Genomic DNA, 23515 nt, shown 5'->3' with positions numbered 1-23515 from the left:
AAAATGTTTTTAATTGTGTATCAGTTTAACGTTGAATATTATTTATGATTTTATCATGAATATATTTAGTGTATTATATACTTGTATATATAACTAATAGTTTGGTTCCAAATTTACTTATTATCTGAACATCTACTGACTCGTTTTTCTTCTTTTTTTTTAACTTAAAATCAATCCTGATCTAGTCGTCTATACTACAGAAACAAAATCACATTTATATGTCTCCATAAAAAATCCATAGTGCAAGCAACAACTTGAGCTACGTTTACAAACTCTGGTTTATTCCGTTAATCATTAGTTATTAATCAGTTATTCAGATTCATTTCGAAATCTCATTTTGAATCATTTTGGGATTTTTCACCAGTTCTCGGTGTTCTGTGACCCTTTCAGAGATTGTAGTATATATACAAATAAAATTAGAACATCATCGTGATCTCATAGTTTTGTCTAGTGACATAAAATAAAGTTGATTTCCTTTGTTATACAAAACGTGGCTCGTGCATACAAAGAACAGGGGTTTCTAGTGACCGAGCACCAAAGGTTGGGGCCATTATGGAGAAAAACACCTACTTAAATGGTTTATTAAGCGAACGTCATTTGTTATGGCAGTCCGAATAGGTCGGCGGAGCGCGATATGTTCAAGCAAGCGTACATAAAGAAAGCCTATGCTCCGAGCTGCATCTTGGTTCTAAGTTCGACACTTTCTTTATGCCCCGTCAACTGTGAAAATATTAAATAAGAAAAACGGAAATGAGTCAACAAACGGGTTTTCAAAATGTCGCTAGACATTTATTTCAAGCAGGTATTGAGGCATGGCACCATCACAAATAACTTTTTTTAGATGTATATAAAAAAAAGCGTAAATCGTATACTTCTTGCTAATATGAAAAAAATGCGTGTGTAAAACAAACACATGCGTATTGTTTTTATACAAACGAATTTAAATTTGAAGCTGTATTTTCACTTAGAAAACATTTGTCACGTGTGTGCTTATTGTAATTAATACAAGGCTGTAGTCCTCGGTTTCTTAGAAAATTTGCACCACAAGTTCCGAATTCACAACAGATATATTTAAATACTGTGCTAATAATTAACCACCAATATTATGTGATATTACACATTCATTTAATATCCAAGAGGTATTTGCCCCCCCCCCCTACACTAGCTCGGTGATAAGTCCGAAGGCTTATAACACTAAAACTGGGTTTCGATACTCGTGGTGGACACAAATAGCCCATTGTGTAGCTTTGTGCTTAACAACAAAGAAACAAAGAAAATCCAAGAGATTAAAGTAAGCTTCATTTGTTTTCATCCCAAAAAACTGGATTACTGTGCCATTCAGTATATCATATATATATATACTGTATACAAATATATTTATTAGTTAACAGTCAGACCAACACTAACAATAATCCTCCCTTGTACTAGATCGGTATTTAAGCTACAAACTATAAAACTAAACCAACAGCGATGGGAATATACAGCCTATCATATTTAAACTCTAATCACAAATCTCGTGCAAGGATTGAAATTGGAGATTCAATTCAAAATTAGAAGTAAATGTGCGTGTTTAAGCCAGGAGTAAATGTGCGTGTTTAAATTAGGAGTAAATGTGCGTGTTTAAGCCAGGAGTAAATGTGCGTGTTTAAGCCAGGAGTAAATGTGCGTGTTTAAGCCAGGAGTAAATGTGCGTGTTTAAGCCAGGAGTAAATGTGCGTGTTTAAGCCAGGAGTAAATGTGCGTGTTTAAACCAGGAGTAAATGTGCGTGTTTTAGCCAGGAGTAAATGTGCGTGTTTTAAGCCAGGAGTAAATGTGCATGTTTAAGCCAAAAACATCAGTTCAGCTACCATTCGTGTCTGCACTACGTGTTGTTATAAATAGAACAAAGAATTAATTACTAAAGATTAATATCCCAGATCCTATACAAGTCATGTGTGTTACATAACCTCAAAGATCGAATTTCCTATTTTGTTCTTTTCTTTACCTCTTCGATCAAAGAATACTAGATAGATGAAAAAGATTGTTATCTGTCAATTCAAATAATTAGAACAACCCACAACCTCTCTGATCAATGTATATCCACCGCTGTGTATCCTTACTCCCATAAAAAACAATATCTCTCTCACCAAGATACATTTTAATTTTCTAATTACGTGCTTGATAATCTTGTTGTTCAATTGTAATTGTTTTTGTTTTTCCCTTATTTTACGTTGTTTAAATTCATCAAATATTTTGGAGATGCTTTTAAGTTTCTTCTTTTACTTGGAGGTTGACTACTATTTCCCTTCAGTTAGCTAAGAAATTCTTGTTTCTCATGGTAATAATTTTATTTTTTTATCCACCTAATGATATCTATTATCCATCCATTTAAGCCTTTGCCTGCCAAGTGCTCTTGTCCCGTCAATATAGCCAGTCAGCACTATATATATATATAACCTTTGAGGATTTGTATGCCCCATTACATGCTCAAAGTGAATGTATGTTGTCTTCTGGCAATGGTTATTATCAATTCCTTATTCTAGACAGCTCTTCTATTTACTTCATTGTTTTCGCATTTTCCTTTCAGTTGATTGTCAATTTTTTCTTTCTAATTGATTTACTGGCGGATTAGGCTTATGACGTGTAATTTTCTATTGACCAGATGTAACTTTTCATTAGTCTTAATTTAGTGAACGTAGAATGTTTGTTTTTTCTTTATAATTAAATGTTTCATTTCATTAGGTGATGATCTAACTGTCTCTACATATATGTTTCAATCACTTACTTGTATTTACAACTTCCCTAATTAGCTGTTCCAATTAGATGAACGCTGGTACCTGTTCAACATTTATTACATCAACTTAAATGTTTATCGTGGTGTTTTTTGTTGTGTTTTTTAACTTAAAGTGTATTTCAAATCTGTTCACTTGTGTTTTTAACTGTTATTAGTATATTTTGTAAGATTTCCTCATCGTCTTTTATAGTAGTTCCGAATTATCTGCATATTAGGACAATCAAATCCCGTTATTAATTCGGGCAACAGTAGCCCGAGAGTTGTCAGTGGATGCTGTTGACTAGCTGCCTTCCCTCTAGTCCATCAGCTCAAAATTAAGGACGGTTTATGTACAGGTGGTTATTGTATAGCTTTGAGGAAAAATTCTACACAACAACTTTGTTTTATTACTTGCTATTTTGTTTTAATTTTGGTACTATTCACTTTGTTGTAAACACAGAATAAAATTTGTTGTTTTATTACTTGCTATTTTGTTTTGATTTTGGTACTATTCACTTTGTTGTAAACACAGAATAAAATTTGTTGTTTTATTACTTGCTATTTTGTTTTGATTTTGGTACTATTCACTTTGTTGTAAACACAGAATAAAATTTGTTGTTTTATTACTTGCTATTTTGTTTGAATTTTGGTACTATTCACTTTGTTGTAAACACAGAAGAAAATATGTTGTTTTATTCATAATTTCACACTATTATCTTTATGATTTTGAACTTAAAACTTATCTGATATAGTTCCTATTTTTAGAAAAATTGTTGAATTTTTGAATGATGTTATTCATCGCTAACACGAGACTCATACCTTCAAGTTATTCCTTTTCCAAATAAATGTGTGAATTTTCCAGATTTTTGTTTTCGTTGCTGCGATATCTAATAAAATATTTAGTTTTTACATACTCTTCCTTGAAATATCTGTCTTACACTTTTTTACTTTGCCTTAGGTTTTGATCGTACAATACCTGGCTACGGTAGGTACCGAATGGCAGGTGATCCGGATCAAGGAGTTCATAACTTAGTGATTGAAAATGCCCAGTTAGAAGATGACGGAGAATATCAGTGTCAGGTGAGCTACAATATAAATATTTACAAACTACTCAAAAGCTTTAGGATATTTTTTTATGTATGTATAAAATACCAATAAGTTCCAAAGCTTCTAAAGATAAATATATAACATATGATAAAAAAATCAGTGCATATAGATTTTGTATTTGACTCTTTTTCTCTCTCAAGGTAGGGCCAACTCCGGACAATCATGCTATCCGTGCAAATGCTCTACTCATTGTGTTATGTAAGTATATAAACTCATCAAATATAACTATTAATTTGAAAGTATCTGAGCGAAAACTAGATTAGTTTTTACATATCTGTACTTTGTTTTACTAAATTATTTCCACAGCAGTCATGGCGTACTGTTAAAAAGAAACAGTTTTGTATGATCCTCGTTTCTTTATTACGAGGCCTGGCATGGCCCGGTGGTTAGGGTCGCAGGTTCGAATCCCCGTGACACCGAACATGTTCACCCTTTTAGCCGTGGGAGCGTTATAATGTAATGATCAATCACAATATTCGTTGGTAAAAGAGTAGCCTACAAGTTGGCGGTAGGTGATGTTGACTAGCTGCCTTCGCTTTACTGCTAAATTATGGACGGCTAGCGCAGATAGTCCTCGAATAGCTTTGCGAGAAATTCAAAACAAACTAAAACTTATCATACAAAAAGCTATACCTGAGGTGTAGCAAGTTAACAACAGATAACTATGTGGCAGGTTTCCAGAGTGGGTGTTTAAAAATACCCTCATGATTTCACTGCTGATGAAAGACTTTGTTCGCTTGTGAGTTGTTAGTCATCTGATTTACTGCCAGATCTTCACGACTCTCTTCAGGAAGATTAGCCGCTAACAAGACAGAAATAAACTTCATAAATCCTTAGTTAAGAGTCCTCGATAATATAAGATACATCGTTTCTTCGTCTACATGAAAATATGAAATAGGTTCGTGCTCGAACATAATTCGAGTTTCTTAATGAACCGTATATGCCAAACAAAATTACTTAACATATGAGATAACCTACAATTTCCTCAAGCGTTTTAACACCTATTTGCGTAATGTGAGGTAACGTCCAGAGTCTACCTGCCATTACTGTAACTGATGTCAAATCGTGAGAAGGAAAACTTTTTGATCTAAGTTACACCAGCCCCCCCCAGTGGCACAGCGGTATGTCTGCGGACTTACAACGCTAGAAACCGGGTTTCGATACCCGTGATGGGCAGAGCACAGATAGCCCTTGTGTAGCTTTGTGCATAATTAAAAACAAACAAACTAACTAACCACGTCACACCAAGATTAACTTACAAAGTTTTATTCCAATACTGTGTCCTCAAGTTAGTGGGCCGCATCTATTCCCCTAGCTAATCTTATCCGGCCCCCTAACACAGCATTTAGTAAGCGGAAAACAGAAATATAGTGCTCTTGACTTAAAGACTTGTTGAACGATAATTTATATTTGAAGTTTAAAAAGTTGAACCTCGAATGTTTCCATTTCTAATCACTTACTCCTACATTACTTCAAGGTTGGACAACCATGCTCTAAAAAAAAAAAACTGGAAGATAACAACCGTTAACCACAGATACCCCAAGTAGTGGCTGCCTTTAATAGAAAACTATTAAGCTCCTTGTTACTCAGAATACCTATCGAGTTTTGTGTTCCAGTACAACCCTCGCTTGTTACACACCTGAAAACATTCTCATAAAGATCGTTCGTGTGTTGTTGTTTTTTTTTCTTCCATTATTCTAAGTACGTGTTGGGCATTTCCCAAAGAGATTCTTAGAGAGAAAAAAAAATACGTCTTTCAGTGATGCTTTTGAAAAGTGTATTTCTTTCTTTTTTATTTATCGTATTACGCCATTATATAAGTTTCCATACAAGTTGGCCACTTTACTGAGGGAGTATGTAGACTAAAAGTAACGTATTGATTTTACTAAAACTCTTCGTTTCCCAAAGCTTTCAGTCAAATGTTATAACAACAAAGGTTTTTTTCTCCAGCTGGTTTGTTTTCACTTTCTTTACGTTATCATTATTTAAAAAAAAAAAGTTTGTTATACGGCTAGGTTATCTTTAATTGGTTGATATTTTTAAATCTATTACCTCATGTTTTTTTGTGGATATCATTTTCTATCGGTGATTTAAAAAAATTAACTCTCTCGGTGTTCATTTGAATTCCTTTTTGCCATCTTTTTTTTTTGAAATTTTAATCCGTAAAATCTTTTATTCAAGGCAAATGTGACTTGTAACTTTAATATACCTATCACATTATATTTCTTTACTAGCATTTTCTGCAACGTATGTCTTTATTTGCTTCCTAAGTATTTTTCAGAGAGTTCAGTTGCAAGGTTACAAACAAGAGTATATAAATTATTTTCTTTCAAATCTATTCCCCTGGTGGAACAGACTTACAACGCTAAAATCCGGGGTTCAGTTCCACGTGGTGGATAGAGCGCGGATAGCATATTGTGTAGCTTTGCTACGAAAAACAAACAAACAAATTTCTAGAATTAAATTCAAAAGAAAAGCTAATTTTGTACATAAGCTAAATATCTGAATCATCAATTGTAATTTAATTGACTTATATGCGGAAGTATAATTTACAATAGAAAGGAGTATGAGCCTTGTTAGTTTACAATAGAAAGGAGTATGACCCTTGTTAGTTTACAATAGAAAGGAGTATGAGCCTTGTTAGTTTACAATAGAAAGGAGTATGAGCCTTGTTAGTTTACAATAGAAAGGAGTATGAGCCTTGTTAGTTTACAATAGAAAGGAGTAAGAGCCTTGTTAGTTTACAATAAAAAGGAGTATGAGCCTTGTTAGTGTACAATAGAAAGGAGTATGAGCCATGTTAGTTTACAATAGAAAGGAGTATGAGCCTTGTTAGTTTACAATAGAAAGGAGTTTGAGCCTTGTTAGTTTACAATAGAAAGGAGTAGAGCCTTGTTAGTTTACAATAGAAAGGAGTATGAGCCTTGTTAGTTTACAATAGAAAGGAGTAAGAGCCTTGTTAGTTTACAATAGAAAGGAGTAAGAGCCTTGTTAGTTTACAATAGAAAGGAATATGAGCCTTGTTAGTTTACAATAGAAAGGAGTATGAGCCTTGTTAGTTTACAATAGAAAGGAGTATGAGCTTTGTTAGTTTACAATAGAAAGGAGTATGAGCCTTGTTAGTTTACAATAGAAAGGAGTATGAGCCTTGTTAGTTTACAATAGAAAGGAGTTTGAGCCTTGTTTTTAAACATGTTTCAGTACCACCCACTTCTGCGAACTTTAGTGACCACGTTAACGGCAGTACAATAGAGATTCACCAGTTTCAATCCCTCAGTCTTACATGCACTGTGACCGGTGGTAAGCCAGCAGCCGAGATCAAATGGTTCCGCAACGATGTAGAGCTCAGACCAGGTGAGAAAGATAACATCAGTGTCTTAATGTATAGTTGTTGCATCTGTGGATGTTAACAATGTTGTAATACATTATCTGTTTTGATAATGATGCAATAATAATACTGATACGCAGAAACTAAGGGAGAAATGAGTGATACATTCTACTTGCGAAGTTTTACAAAGTGGAGATAAACAGTAAAAATGTAGAATTAACAATTATTAATTGTATTATTAATTGAAGAATATTATTTGATATTTTGATATTGAGTCTTTCGGTAATGTAGTACTATCAGTACGTTTGGTTCAAACAAAAAAAAACATGCTTTTCTTCACAAATGTTTATCTTTTCAGATGATGTTGAAACTGATACCGAAGAGGGGGAAAATCAGAGATTCAACACTATCAGTACCATCACACTAACTCCCAGCCCTGACGACAACAACGCCATCTATACATGTCAGGCAGTTCATCCTGCATTGGTCCAACCGCTAAAAAGCTCCCTGATACTTAGTGTCCTGTGTAAGTAAAAAAAAAAAAAAACGACGCATCATTTAAATAGATTCCTTTAGAAGAATTTTAACTTAACGAACGAGAGAATCACGAATCACGAAAGAGAGAAACTTGTTTAATTACTGTTAAATCATCCATCATATTCCTGCGCAAATGAACGTTATCAAACAACGTATCAGATATTATCTCACTAACACTTAATGCGTGAATTGAATGTGTCTATCAAATGCCCTCCAGTGGCCCAGCGATATGTCCGTGGACTTACAATGCTAGAATTCGGGTTTCGATACCCGTGGTGGGCAGAGCACAGATAGCCCATTGTGTAGCTTTGTGCTTAATTACAAATTCTGATCGATATATTTTGTTTGTTTTGGTGTGCTAATAATTTTGTGAATATGTATATAGATATTTGGGTGTTATATATATCAATATAAATTAACTAAGCTTTTTCTTTCCCAACCACCTTATTAGTAATTCCTGTAGAAGTCCTTAATTTAAAACACTTTTGTAGAATATCACGCCTTCTGCCGGCGAAGTGTGTGATATTTTTGTCACTAATTTGGGTAACATCACAAGAGGACCGATAATAAGTATATACCATAATTATTTATGTTTAAATCGCACACCTTTCTGTACTACACGCCGCTGCCGAATAGGTCTTTCGCGTAATACTAGAGTTCACTATATCGGCCGGACATGGTATAAATAAAGCCTGGTCGAAATGCTATTTAGTTCTTTTTACTGGAAGCCAGTTAGGCCCAATAAAGAAATATTTATCCAAAATTATTATTATGAATGTTGCTATATAAGTTGATACTTAAATAGTTTTATTCATTATGTTTTAGGTAATATTAAACAAATAACTAACTAGTTACAGTTGGCATATTAGTCTTTTGATGAAAACAATTCATTGAAGCTCGTTTTTGAAGTATACCATTACTTACAACTGTTTACGTTTCAGTGAATACTGACTAATATTCTTTGGTAAATCATTTTTAAAGTATACCATTACTTCACAGCTGTTTACGTTTCAGTGAATACTGACTGATATTTTTTGGTAAATCATTTTTGAAGTATACCATTACTTCACAGCTGTTTACGTTTCAGTGAATACTGACTGATATTTTTTGGTAAATCATTTTTGAAGTATACCATTACTTCACAACTATTTACGTTTCAGTGAATACTGACTAATATTCTTTGGTAAATCATTTTTGAAGTATACCATTACTTCACAGCTGTTTACGTTTCAGTGAATACTGACTGATATTTTTTGGTAAATCATTTTTGAAGTATACCATTACTTCACAACTGTTTACGTTTCAGTGAATACTGACTAATATTTTTTGGTAAATCATTTTTGAAGTATACCATTACTTCACAACTATTTAAGTTTCAGTGAATACTGAATAATATTTTTTGGTAAATCATTTTTGCAAGATTTTTATAAGATTTCTTTCTTATAAAACTATATTAGTTTACATCCAAAATGAATGAGTATATCACTATATTTTATTTAGTAATTTCATTATCCCTGAAGAATAAACAAAACACAAATAGCATCGCTTATCAACAGTTTTGTAAAAATTATTTTATATTTTATAGTGGATGATGAGCTCAAGCAAAAGTTAGATTATTTAAAATTATTTTTCACAATCAGAATTATTGATATTTTTTTTTACAGATCCACCAGGACCACCAGCAATTGATGGATTTCAAGAAAGTGAGACCGTACGTTCAGGCGATACGCTAACATTGTCATGCATATCTAGAGGCGGGAATCCTTTAGCCCAACTTGTCTGGTTTAAGAACGACCAGCAAATTGATTTTTCCTACACGACAAGTGGCCGAAAGTCAACTAACAAGCACACGTTTGTTGTAGACAAATCCGATAATCACGCCATCTATCGGTGCGAGGCATCAAATATCATTAGTTCTCAACCTGCGAATGCTCTTGTGAAACTATCGGTTTTATGTACGTTTCATGCACCAAATTCATTTTAGAACGTATATATTTTTTTTTCTGTTGCTCTTAATTATTTTAAATTTGTACACAATGAGAAACAACCTATCCGTTAAGGGCTAATCCAATTTAAACTTTTAATATATTGTGGAAAAGTAAATTCAAATAAGTGAAATATATCTGAAACTGTAAAAAATTATCTTTAATTTAATTACGATTAAAAGTATCCAAAATATTCTGATTAAAAGTATTCCTATAAACCAAACAAACAATGTTTTGTCATTTTTTTTTTTTTCATTTTAAAACGTATCAATTAGCGCGATTTATTTAATATTCGCATAACAACTTATAATTTTTCCGTAGTTTAGAAACTAATCTGAGTGAGTAATTCCACAATATATGTAGTTTTTGTCAGATTTGTTTGCCATCATTTATATATATATATAATGATAATTTTTGATACACATTGTTTTTCTGCAGGAAACATGTTTAATTAATATTAATTCAAAACACGTATGTTTTGTATCTGCTTACCAAGATCCATAGATATAAAGACTGTAATGAGAAATTGTTATACATTGTTCGGTGCCTTAATACATTAATGAGCCTAGCAGTATCGGAGATCCACGTATAATTTAAATCAGTGATTCTGAACGTGGGACGCACGCCCCACAGGGGGCAATTTGAAAATGGTACAATAAGAAATTTTTTCAATTTGTGTGTGAAATTTTGGTAAATTAATAAACTTTACATTATATTATCATACCTTTTCAACATCAAATTTATTTTTCTATTAAGGGGGCATCAAATTTTTTAAGGTGTCGAGGTGGGGCATGGAGAAAAAAAGGTTAAGAACCACTGCTTTAAATGGTTTTAGTGATTTTAAACGTCATACGAGCATACAGCCAACTAATAGTTGTTTAATGCTGTGAACTACTGAAGCGGTATCTGTGAACGTCTTATGATATAGTTTCCCTCCCAGTTGACAGCGATCAGTTTGCGGACTTATAACACTAAACACAGGGTTACGCTAACCATGGTGGGTACAGCACAGATAGCCCATTGTGTAGCTTTATATTTAACTACAAACAAATCTAAAGCTGGCTAGCTAGATGCCCATATATAAGCTAATGGCTCCTAACCCTTTTACTCCGCGTAACTCCAGTCAGACCTTTGAGCCAGCGGCGTACCCCTAACGCATATAATTTGTTGTTGTTTTTTAAATAAGAGTAGTTTATATTAATATAAACGTATATAAAAATAAATAATTCAAGGGAGAATCAACAATAAGCATGAGGTTTATTTTATTTTTAATATTTTTCAAAGGTTATAAGGTACCCCAGAAAGTTCTCCACACACACCACCCAGGGGTACGAGTACCACAGGTTGAAAACTCCTACAATAAACATAGTAAACATATAAAGTTTTCATTGCTATTTTTGAAGTCAAGTTTATACATTGAATATTGCATCGTTGAAAACTCCTACAATAAACATAGTAAACATGTAAAGTTTTCATTGCTATTTTTGAAGTCAAGTTTATATATTAAATATTGCATCATAGAAATTGAAAATACTCCAGTTTTGAACTTTCACCTTATACTAAATCCGGTATCACGAGAGTTATGTGTTTCAGTGTTCTGATCTTGAGACATTTTGCTTAAGACATATTATAACAGTGCTGAAATGTTTCAGTTCCCCCTTCTGAGGTTGCCGTTAATGGTCCGAAAGAAGCCAAACCAGGAGAGACAGTCACTATGACTTGTTCGGCGAGTCGCAGTAATCCAGCAGCTGAAATCAACTGGTTGGTAGATGGGCAGCGTGTGCAAGGAGCAAATTATATTACACCCGATCCCGACGGGGGGTGGACAACTAGGTCTAACATTACTGTCATCATTAGGTCACAGGTATTATGTCGTTCCCCCGGGAAGTTTTCATACCATCGTTATTATTTTTTTATCAAAACTACACTGCAGCTATTGCATTAGGCAGAAAATTAAATACAGATAATTCTTAAAAAGTATTATTATTATGTGTTTACAAACGGTAGGAACAATTACATTATAAATGATAATACATTGAATTTGAAAATCAAAATTTATTTCAGTCATTATTAATGGGCCTGGCATGGCCAAGTGGTTAGGGCGCTCGACTCGCAATCTAAGGGTCGCGGGTTCGAATCCCCGTCCCACCAAACATGCTCGCCCTTTCAGCCGTGGGGGCGTTATAATGTTACGATCAATCCCACTATTCGTTGGTAAAAGAGTAGCCCAAGAGTTGGCGGTGGGTGGTGATGACTAGCTGCCAGTCTTACACTGCTAAATTAGGGACGGCTAGCGCAGATAACCCTCGTGTATCTTTGCGCGAAATTCCAAAAACAAACAAACAATATTAATGGTTTATTTTTCTTTAACTGTGATTGTAACATGTACTACTTTTTCCTAACTTACATTTTGTGTGACTTGAACTTGCAATGCTTTAAATGATAACATTTTATACTGGCAGGACCGAGGATCAAAGATATTTCAATGTTTTACTGTAAACAAAGAACTAGGAGAGACAATGGTGGAATCCCATGTTCTGAGCATTTTGTGTAAGTTACAAATTCTAGATTTTAGTATTGTGTATTAAGAAGTTGGTTGTATAAGTAGATTCAACTTTTAGCCTTCCAAATGTAATTTCCATTGTTTATTTATCGATTTAGAAATAATCCAAGCTTTAATTTGATATGTTCTAGTTAGTTGTTTATTTCCAGAACTCCTAATTACAAAAAAATAAACGTCCTTTTAAGCTAATTATATTATCTAATTCTTAAATCCCCATTAGATCCCCCTGACCCTCCTACCATTCTTGGTTACACTGAAGGGAAGTCGATTCGAGCTGGAGAGCTTCAGCGGATAACGTGTGTTTGTAACGGCGGGAACCCTCTTCCTACTTTGAAGTGGTTCAGAGGAGATCAAAAGGTATAATATTGGTGTTTATCACTTATACGAAGATATAATGTTGCTTTTATCACTTACTCAAAGGTATAATGTTGGTGTTTATCACTTAAAGGTATAATGTTGGTGTTTATCACTTATTCAGAGGTATAATGTTGGTGTTTATTACTTATTCAAAGGTATAATGTTGGTGTTTATCACTTATTTAAAGGTATAATGTTGGTGTTTATCACTTCTTTAAAGGTATAATATTGGTGTTTATCACTTAGTTAAAGGTATAATGTTAGTGTTTATCACTTATACGAAGATATAATGTTGCTTTTATCACTTACTCAAAGGTATAATGTTGGTGTTTATCACTTAAAGGTATAATGTTGGTGTTTATCACTTATTCAGAGGTATAATGTTGGTGTTTATTACTTATACGAAGATATAATGTTGCTTTTATCACTTACTCAAAGGTATAATGTTGGTGTTTATCACTTAAAGGTATAATGTTGGTGTTTATCACTTATACGAAGATATAATGTTGCTTTTATCACTTACTCAAAGGTATAATGTTGGTGTTTATCACTTAAAGGTATAATGTTGGTGTTTATCACTTAGTTAAAGGTATAATGTTGGTGTTTATCACTTATTTAAAGGTATAATGTTGCTTTTTATCACTTATTTAAAGGTATAATGTTGGTGTTTATCACTTATTTAAAGGTATAATGTTGCTTTTTATCACTTACTCAAAGGTATAATGTTGGTGTTTATCACTTATTCAAAGGTATAATGTTGGTGTTTATCACTTATTCAAAGGTATAATGTTGGTGTTTATCACTTATTCTCAGCTTGAAGCTCGTCATGATTAGATATTATTATAATTATTAGCCAAATATCACTAAGGATAGTTTAATGTCTTTAGGTTTATTAGATGCTAATACAGGTGTTTTTAAAGTAGAACTTTAGACAGAGTATACGTAGTAGGTTTGAGAAGTTTAATGAACTGTTGGAAGGAAGAGAGACGACGTTTCGGCTTCTATACTGAGGTCTTCTTCATTTGCAGTCCACTAAAGTACTCAAACCTGTTAATACAGGTGTCTAAAGGAAATTGTTACTATATTTAAAAATATTTAATTGTTTATTACTAATAATATTATACTTTTAAGGAAATGCATGGCATTTCTGATGACAGAAAGATTGATCACTGAAATCCATCGCTTAAAAATAAAATGGTTTAGTATTAAATAATTAACATTTCAGATTCAATCAATGGAGTTTGGCTATCATTTTTTAATATTTTAATTAGTATTAGAAACCTTAAAGATCTTGTGATTAATCTGCTTAACCAATTCCATACCAAGATAGATTACGTATTTCTGGAATTATAAAACATATTCGTTTGTTGTTGTTGTAAGCGTTTCTCCTGAGTAGTTTTTAATGGTTTGAAATAGGTAAAATCAGTTACCTTGACGAACGGTAATGTCGTCAACAGCGAAGTTTCTATAGAAACCAAAGAAAGCGACAATGGTGCAGAATTCCGTTGCGAAGCTGATAACTCAGCCACAGACGAACCTCTCGTCGCTAAGATTAAACTGACTGTTTACTGTAAGTTATGATTTTGTGAAACTGCACTCCATCGTACAGCTTTTTACATCTCACATTTAAAGAGTGATCTAAAGACGCACGCAAGTCTGAAAAGTTTTTGTTCTTTTTTTTCCGATACCTTGTTATGTATATAGAAATATTTAGAAAATATTATTTTATTGATCTAATACGACGTCGAAAAATATAACACCAGGCTCAATTTTACCATCATTAATTTTTTCTTTAGATTTTGTTTAAAATATTAATCGCATGAAAATGTTCATTGTTTTCTTGTCTTTTGATTTAAATATTCCTCATATTTATAATAGACGATTAAATACTGGCAACGTTACTACTGATTTTGCTACACTTAGTTAACTAATGGATTTTTGTAAAATTCTCGCAATTAAAAAAAATGTTTATAATCTTAAATAATATAGAGGCAATGGCGTTAAATGCAAAATATTTCTAGACCTTAATAATAATATATCGTAGTATCTCTAGAGAGGTCTTAGCACTTCCTATATTTCTGTCCAGTTCCACCTTCTGGAGTGACCATAAAAGTAAAACCCCAAAATCCGAAAGCTGGTAAAAAAGTAAGTTTTTTTTTCAGCTTGAATTTTGTAGTCGTCTCATGAATAAAAATAACTGTGAATCTCTTTCGTTATCATCACAAGAGAAAAGCATTATTTGTTAAGAAATAAATGTCAACATTATTTTGTTTTTAAATCCACATCAAGAAAATTATTTTTTACCAAACTCTGTAGTTGAGAGGGCTTTAAGTTTTAAAACTGTTATAAAAATTATATTTTTGCTATTTTATAAAAACGAAAAAAGGCATGATTTGTATTAAAAAAACGTCCACGTTATTTCAGAATAAAGACAATTATTTTTTACCAACTCGTATAAAAATCATGTTTTCTGCTACCGTTATAACAAGAAAAAGGCATGATTTGTTTCAAAAAATAACGCTCACATTATTTTGTTTCTAAATCCCCATAAAGAATGTTATTTTTTACAAAACTCTATAATTGAGTGTACTTTAAGTTTTAAAACTCGTAACGGGATCATGTTTGCTGCTAATTTATTGCAAAATGATTTGTTTAACGTTTCGAATGTGAAGAAAAGTTTAACATAAAGCATTCATCATTTGTAATTATAGGTTTTACGTATTGTGTCGGTGATTGAGTTCTATTGTAATTTAAAATATTTGACAGGAATTTTTATTTTATTTTTCAGGTGAAGCTTATTTGTGAATCTGCCACTAGTAATCCAGCTTCTATCATCACCTGGTGGCGTGACGGGTTTCTTATTCAAGGTACACCAAAGGGCTTTTCGGATGCCTCTCACGGTGGCAAGTCGACAAGAAACCAATTACAATTAAATGTAACATCAGAAGACAATGGGGCACGGTACACTTGTCAAGCAACGAACGAAGTGTTAGAGAGAAGCGTACACAATGCTGTTACTCTGAACGTAATGTGTAAGTGGTGAATGTTCTTGTTATGTATGATTTCAGCGTCTGTGATAACAGTTCTACGACGCAACAACAAAATAAAATTTATCTTTACCAACCATAACGCTTTGGCAGCTTGACTTTTGACCATCTTTTTGGTCAGTCAGGCTTAAACATGGAATGGTTACCGATTCTTTTTCTTGTATTCACTGTTACACTATCGTTGCCATGAAGAATGAATGTGTGAAGTTAGTGAAACGGTTTGTTACTAACCTCTCTTTGGATCAATATTTCTCAAAGCACAGCATTTATTATCTAAGTTCAGCTTTACTTTAAACTATACTGCTAAATGTACATTTTCTGATACATTATTGTAAAGTTATTTATTTGACATTTGAAATGTAAGGGAAAGTGAAAAAAAAAACAATAACATGGCAAAAAATGTAGTCTGTATAGTCATTTACGTTAATATAAAGATATCACAAACTGTGACACGCTTTGAGTACCTGTGCCAAATGCACAGAAAAACTAACAGATTGAGATACTAATAGCTGGATAAAGAATATATTTTAATCTACAAGTTTTGAAGGAAAAATCAAAGTTTTTTTTTTTAATCGAACCAATGATTTTTCCCAACTCCATTCATTAAATTATCCTTTAAAAACGTGTAGTTTAGTCTTATCTTTTAATTTTTATAATTTCAGTAAAATCTTTGGCATTTTAACAACATCACAAATGATCGAATATTCAGTATTTTATCTGTTGTTTAGTGACATTCACAAGTGTAATTGTTAGCATTTATACGACGAAATATTGTTTTCTTGTTAATCGCAAATGTTTTTGTCAGTAATATCTGATGCATACATGTTTTTGTCAGTAATATCTTATGCATACATGTTTTTGTCAGTAATATCTTATGCATGCATGTTTTTGTCAGTAATATCTTATGCATACATGTTTTTGTCAGTAATATCTGATGTTCAAAAATAAGGGTTTACAGGTGTTCCTTATCTGTGCTTATAAACAGTTCTAGCTCTGCTTTATATTACAAGTCAAAGTGTTAATAACGATCTAATTCCATGGCGAGTCGCATTCTCTTATCCAGTTTTATTTCAATACGTGTAAGTTATAAACGCAATAATGGCGGGAACAAACTCTCTAAGTGTATACGTTATAAGCGAAGACCACTTCTTGACTGGATCGATAATTATCAGTGCACGCGTAAAGAATATATACAACTAAATACGCACAGTTATAGCCCACAGTCAAACTTCTACTATTCAAAAGTACTTACATTGAACATTAAGGACAATAGTGATCTCTGACGTTCCTTCATCATTGGTAGCCTCACATTTAAAAGTACCAGCATCAGTTCTTTCAACATTGGTGACATTTATGATTGGACCATTTGAAAAAACTCCGGAATATTTGATTTGGTTTGTTTCAATATCGGCTAGAGGGTTTCCATCCTTTGTCCAAGCGTAGGTAATGATGTCAGGGTTTCCCCTAGCGGTCAAATTGATAAAAGTAGATTCTCCTTCTATGATATCGAATGTTTCTGATGGGGATGTGTAAAATTCTGGCTTGTCTGAAAATTCATGTCAAAATCACTTCTGCGCCAAGTGATAACATTGTCTGTCAAAGGATTGGCATCCGCCACACATTCTAGGTAAGCATTGGCACTGTGATCCACCATAGTGACTTCGGTAACTTTGGTTATGGACGCTGGGTCTGAAATATAACATACAAGTAAACAAACGTCGTACTAAGCAATCATTAGAAGATGGCCGATCGTTCTTGACTGTCTACAATGTGTCCCGAGAAGACTCAGGAGAGTTTGAATGTGTGGCAAACAATGATATTGGAGAGAAGGATGTTAAAACCTCCCATTTAGTGGTAAAACGTATGCATTCAATTTTCAAAGGTTTTTCTTTTTATTTTAGCTGTCTTTGTAAATTAAAGACCTAGGTTTCCTGACACTACTAAATATGAAGTGAAAACATTATAAGAAATTCATCTTTATTTTCGTTGGACTTTGGTTAATGTAATTATTATCATCAAACAATTCGTTGGACTTTGGTTAATGTAATTATTATCATCAAACAATTCGTTGGACTTTGGTTAATGTAATTATTATCATCAAACAATTCGTTGGACTTTGGTTAATGTAATTGTTATCATCAAACAATTCGTTGGACTTTGGTTAATGTAATTGTTATCATCAAACAATTCGTTGGACTTTGGTTAATGTAATTATTATCATCAAACAACATGAATTTCCCCTTTATTCGCCGTCTTTTCGAATGCAGGTTACCGAGATTATATGTTAGTAACCGAAATGGCATGTTATTTTAAAAGTCAGAACATTAAATTCATAAATACTAGTACTTACGGCAATATTGTGTCAATCAGATATCAGTCATTATCATGATTAGTAGCCTATACGGACATCCAAGCCTATTTATTAATTACTGACTATGCTTCATTATTTCTCATATAACTAAATACTAATTACTAATTAGTTTTATCCCACTTTTCAAAAGAGAGGTATCCAGATTTTACTGTGCTAGGTTTACTGGGTGTAATATTCTTATATGTGATTCATATTCGATTATTGTAGTAATATTCCAGTTTATTTCATGGTCTTATTCTCTGATATGATATGTTATTGTAAAGTCTTGCGCCCCCCCCCCCAGTGGCACAGCGATATGTCTGCGGACTTACAACGCTAGAAACCGGGTTTCGATACCCGTGGTGGACAGAGCACAGATAGCCCATTGTGTAGCTTTGTGCTTTACTTCAAACAAACAAACAAATAAAACAAAGATAGTCTTGAACTCTGTTACTTTTCTGAATTGGTCTTTTCTTTTTGTTTCTCCGATGTATTGGAATCCATATTAATAGTGGATATTATAAATGGTGTTTTCCTCTACATTACGTTTTTATGTGGTTTGTTGTGCACTAGCTGCGATCGTATTATGCTGTGGCTTCTGTATACCGTTATGACTTTATGTATTCTCTGTGTATTTTAAGAAAGACCTCTGACGTAGGAGAATATATCTGTGTGTTTTCAGAGAGACCTCTGACATAGGAGAATATATATCTATATGTTAGAAATTTTATTTCTGTTTATTCTTAATGTTTATCTCCATTATTAAACTTCCAAATGTACGGATGGTTTTAGTGATACATCTTTTTTCCTTCTTCTTAGCTTCTTCCGCATTACAAACCTTGTTCATTTTGGAAACTAGGCAGTCCACGACGACTCTCTTCACCTTGTTAATTATTAATTAATTAATAATTAATTAAGACTTAGGCTGCTAATTACACTTCTAATATTGCTAACGATACTGAAGAGTAATAGTATTTTTGTCGCCTTCAAAGTTTAAACAGAACTATTTTCTAGATCTTTAGATGAACGACAACCATCTGATTCCTGTTGATGTAAGAATCTTAATTGTTTTGACTTAAGGATGAGAGAAAGCAAAAATATTTAAAAGCCTTAAAGATACCTTGTGTAAGATAAAAAAGAATAATTAATAACCGTGCAGTATTTAGTGCTAACGTTTACAATAAGTATATTATAATTATTTTTGTAATCTTTCAAAGAACAGTAACATTAACCAGATTTTGCTCTATTGTAATCAGATAGTACTGATGGAAAGTAACTTAAGGCTTATGAGCTACGTATTTCCTTGATATGCTTTTGTGATGAAATAAGTAAAGTATTTGATCATCTTACTAGACAAACCCATCATTGACCGATCGCCACCTCTAAGGAAGGCTGCCAGTGAAAAGGGTGAAACCGCTAATATTATGTGCAGAGCCGAAGGGGCACCAAACATTACTTTTACGTGGTCACGAGAGGGCGCCACCATCGATAGCGACACCAAACCCAAAAAATACGAAACCGAAACGTTAATGGTTGACTTAATTACATGGGAAAGCGTTCTCCAAGTAAAAGATGTGAAAAGTCATGACTATGGGCTGTATGAATGTGTGGCCAGGAATGAATTAGGTTTCGATAGCACGAAGATTAATCTGGATTTAACAAGTATGTCCATTTCTTTTCGTTTTAAAATAATAGAAGCAGTCGTAGTGATGAGTATAAGATAAATCTTAACATATACCCGTTTCGGGTAAACAATAAATTCTTATTCGAATAGTGTTGTCGTTACTCACCCCACCCCCTTACAGAATATTCTAGACTTGTTATTTTTTTTCGGTTATTATTATACAGGTCACCCTGATCCACCTGTCGCTGTAAAAATCTTGAATGTCACTCATAATTCCGTGTTGCTGAGTTGGATTCCTGGTTTTGATGGAGGACACTCTCAGGCCTATAGAATTCGTTACAAGAAAACCGACTACGAGGCGTTCCAGTATGCAGACGTGTATCCTCCTAATTCTACGATGTATACTGTTTCAGGGTTAGCTGCAGGTTTAGAGTATACCTTTAGCATTCAAGCGACTGCTAATATAATTACAACGAGTTGGGCTTCAGCGAGTATACAACTGACATATTAAAAGCTAAGACATCAAGTAAGTAGTCCATGATATTGCTATAGACTGCTAATATAATTACAACGAGTTGGGCTTCAGCGAGTATACAACTGACATATTAAAAGCTAAGACATCAAGTAAGTAGTCCATGATATTGCTATAGACCGCTAATATAATTTCAGCGCGAATTACAATAACTTTCTACGACAGTGTTAAATTTCATCTTGCGACCACTAATTTTGCTGTGTTCTATTGTGTCGATTTTTTAAAGTTCTGCGACAAGTTTATGAACTATTTTTTTCTTGCTTCAAACCTGGATTACTAATAATGTGTTATACCTTAGTTTTTCAAATTAGATAAACTTAATATATCAGGATGAATCAATATAACCCCCCCCCCATATTCATTTAATGGCGCGTTTATGATTCCTCGCGAAATTTAATTGATGTTGTTAATACGGATCTTGTTTACTTACAAAGAAATAATTTACCAACTTCTTAGTTTAATTGTATTGTTTTTCCTCATTTTTTTTCATGATCAAAAGGTGAAATTCCCGCCAGCGGAACGGAGCGGGCAATAACAGAAGTATTGTCAGGGAAGGGAGAACTTCCTCAAATAATCATCATTTCTGTTTCGGTCGTTGGAACCCTTTTACTCGTACTCAACATCATTCTTGTCATATGTTTCGTTCGACGAAGAAGGAAAAAAAGATTGGAAGAAGGTAATTATAGTTTGTGTACTATTTGAATTATTTAGACTAGAGAATCGTACTTTCCTCTATGCTGATGAATTTTCAAAATAGTTCTTCATCAAATGTTTGTACTTCATTTTCCTTGATCTTCTTTGAATCTTTGATTATTAAGGGAGAATTTCATGCAAACACTACTGAACTTCGGATTATTTACCCAGCTAATTTTTATACTCACATCAAAAGTAAGTAACATTTACCTCATGGTTTTTCAATTGCAAGAGAAATATCTTTCTCTTCGGTCAACATTAATTACTTAAATTATCCTTAGGCAAGGCAACTTATTCCAGAAAAGTTTTATTACTGAAGATAGGTAAAACTAAGCCTTTTCTTTCAAGGTTATTATAAAGACATTACGTTGCCCAACTTTGAGCAAAGTCAGAGGTTTATCAAAAAACTTAAATGCAATTATTGGTCGAAGATGTGTCACTCGGTCTTTTTCAGGAGGAAATTAATCATTGTTAAATAATTTCATATTGTTTTAACAAACATTTTACCATAACTTGAGTCAAATGGTTGTTATGTTATGGACTTAATATATATTGATAAATTTTATTAATCTTAATAATTAAAATGCTGAAACCACATAAACATTTTAAGCATTTCTACGAATATTAAAAAAAGGGCCCGGCATGGCCAGGTGGTTAGGGCACACGACTCGCAATCTGCGGGTCGTGGGTTCGAATCCTTGTCACACCAAACATGTTCGCCATTTCAGCCGTGGGGACATTATAATGTGACGGTCAATTCCACTATTCATTGGTAAAAGAGTTGTAAAAGAGTGTGTAGTGATGACTAGCTGCCTTCCCTCTAGTCTTACACTGCTAAATTAGGGACGGCTAGCGCAGATAGCTCTCGAGTAGCTTTGCGCGAAATCCATAACAAACAAACAATTTAAAAAAAGGCTATAGCACTATGTCACTACATAACTATAGAAAACAAGCAATTTAGCAAGAAAAATGGTGATTTTCAATCGAAGTACATTTCTTGAAAAAACACTAATAATAGAAAACGAAAATCTTAAATTCATAAGCCTAAATTACTTTCTTTAAACTGTAGTAGCTATCGATAAATGATTTCCATTATACTCTATTTTAACTTGCTAATTTCTAATATTTTACAACATTTTAGACTTAAGTATGTTTCTCTGGGAATTAAATTTGGAAAATCGTAATTGCGTGCAGGTAGATATCAATCCCAGAAGATCGACATTTGTTGGACGTGTTTATGATAGCAAGTTGGAACCTTTTCGAGAATCCCTTATTTTTATAGTATTTTTAAGCCTATTTAACGTTTTAACTCTATCATTTGCTGTTGTGTTCAGAACGTACGATGGAAACAGTTTATCACAGTTTGGCTTTGCTTCTCTTGGTCGATTTTTTTTAGTTTTTCTGGCGAATGTTGTAAAATGTAAAAGTAATTTAAGACAATGGTGTAATATTTTCTGTATCTTGCTTCCTAAAGGCCAGAGGGGGGGGGGAGGAAAAAAATCAGAATTGGCATAATTAAAAACTCAAGAGCCTTGTGGTATAAAAATGTTGGTAATTAAAAGCAATGATAAAAAATGAAGTTTACATGTACATGGTTGTTGCTGGAAATTTTCATTGTAGAAGAAAAAATATATCTGCCCACTTGATTTATTCTTTTTTCCTGCATGCTGCTTATGTAAGTGTTGCGGAGACTGTCCAAACTTTCTCAGAGTAAGTACACCAAAGCACATAAACCTATATGTTTGTTTTTGTCCCTCCTTCTTCTAACACGTCATTAATGTTCTCTAAAATATAATCACTTTATTTGAATAACCCCCCCCTTCCAGGGCAACATTGAGATGAACCACCTTTAGCCTAGATTCGCTGTGGATAGAACTACACAAAATACCAAACAGTGTGTAACATGTGTTTATGTATTTTCATCATTTTATCGATGGATATAATTTGTAACTGGTTAACAAATATCCTGAAAAATGGTGGCGAATGTGGCATTCAAGCTTATTTCGCAAATGCTGGTAGCTAAGAAAACGTCATTCATATTTTTAGAAATGCCTTCGGACAATATTTACCCAGTCGATTGTTGTAAAAGTGTGTAGGAAGAGTCACTCTCCATCAGTAATAAAATTCGGCATTGTGAGGTGGAAATGAATGACGACAAAGATTATGTATACTCTGAATGTCATTCGCCCTACTTAAGAACTTGATGGGTGCAACATTTGCCACGAGAACAGTCCTTACACCATTACAACACCTCCAACTTGTACTGTCTGAACATTAAAAACAGGATCAGTGTTCTCCGTCAACACAAAAAAGAGTAAAACACGACTCACCAGACCATATCATATGTTTCCTGTTGTTTATTTTCTACACTTTTTGCTCTGAGAACCACTGAAGCATGCTTTTTTTATTGTATTTTTGATAAGTGGTCTTCGGACTAGATGTGGGCTGCCATGTGACAGTGTTTATAATGACCTTTCAAAGATACAACTCAACACAGTCGAAATTTCCGAAACGCTTTTTAAAGGAACGAGTTAATTATAGCACAGTGAAACTTATGAAACGCTTTTAAAGGAACGGGTTAATTAGAGCACAATGAAACTTACGAAACAGTTTTAAAGGAACGGGTTAATTAGAGCACAG

The 23515-nt window shown here is 33.3% G+C and overlaps 1 protein-coding gene across 1 annotated transcript in view; it reads left to right on the top strand.

The window, feature by feature from the left end:
- The window catches only part of LOC106457954 (nephrin-like), a 73979-nt gene that overhangs the window by 44369 nt on the left and 6095 nt on the right, over positions 1-23515 (top strand). Inside the window, exons 3-18 of the mRNA XM_022384047.1 lie at positions 3712-3833; positions 4001-4058; positions 7062-7214; positions 7547-7714; positions 9390-9680; positions 11363-11574; positions 12173-12260; positions 12494-12630; positions 14046-14199; positions 14716-14774; positions 15418-15661; positions 17385-17537; positions 19380-19688; positions 19875-20150; positions 20215-20274; positions 20682-20858. Of these exons, the coding sequence (XP_022239755.1) occupies positions 3712-3833; positions 4001-4058; positions 7062-7214; positions 7547-7714; positions 9390-9680; positions 11363-11574; positions 12173-12260; positions 12494-12630; positions 14046-14199; positions 14716-14774; positions 15418-15661; positions 17385-17537; positions 19380-19688; positions 19875-20150; positions 20215-20274; positions 20682-20858 (2661 nt within the window). The remainder of the gene's footprint in view (positions 1-3711; positions 3834-4000; positions 4059-7061; positions 7215-7546; positions 7715-9389; positions 9681-11362; positions 11575-12172; positions 12261-12493; positions 12631-14045; positions 14200-14715; positions 14775-15417; positions 15662-17384; positions 17538-19379; positions 19689-19874; positions 20151-20214; positions 20275-20681; positions 20859-23515) is intronic.

Source organism: Limulus polyphemus, unplaced genomic scaffold (genome assembly GCF_000517525.1).
Source record: "Limulus polyphemus unplaced genomic scaffold, Limulus_polyphemus-2.1.2 Scaffold396, whole genome shotgun sequence".
In the NCBI taxonomy this organism is placed as follows: Eukaryota; Metazoa; Arthropoda; class Merostomata; order Xiphosura; family Limulidae; genus Limulus; species Limulus polyphemus.
The sequence above is the reverse complement of the archived record's forward strand: the minus strand, read 5'-3'. Positions and strand labels throughout refer to the sequence as shown.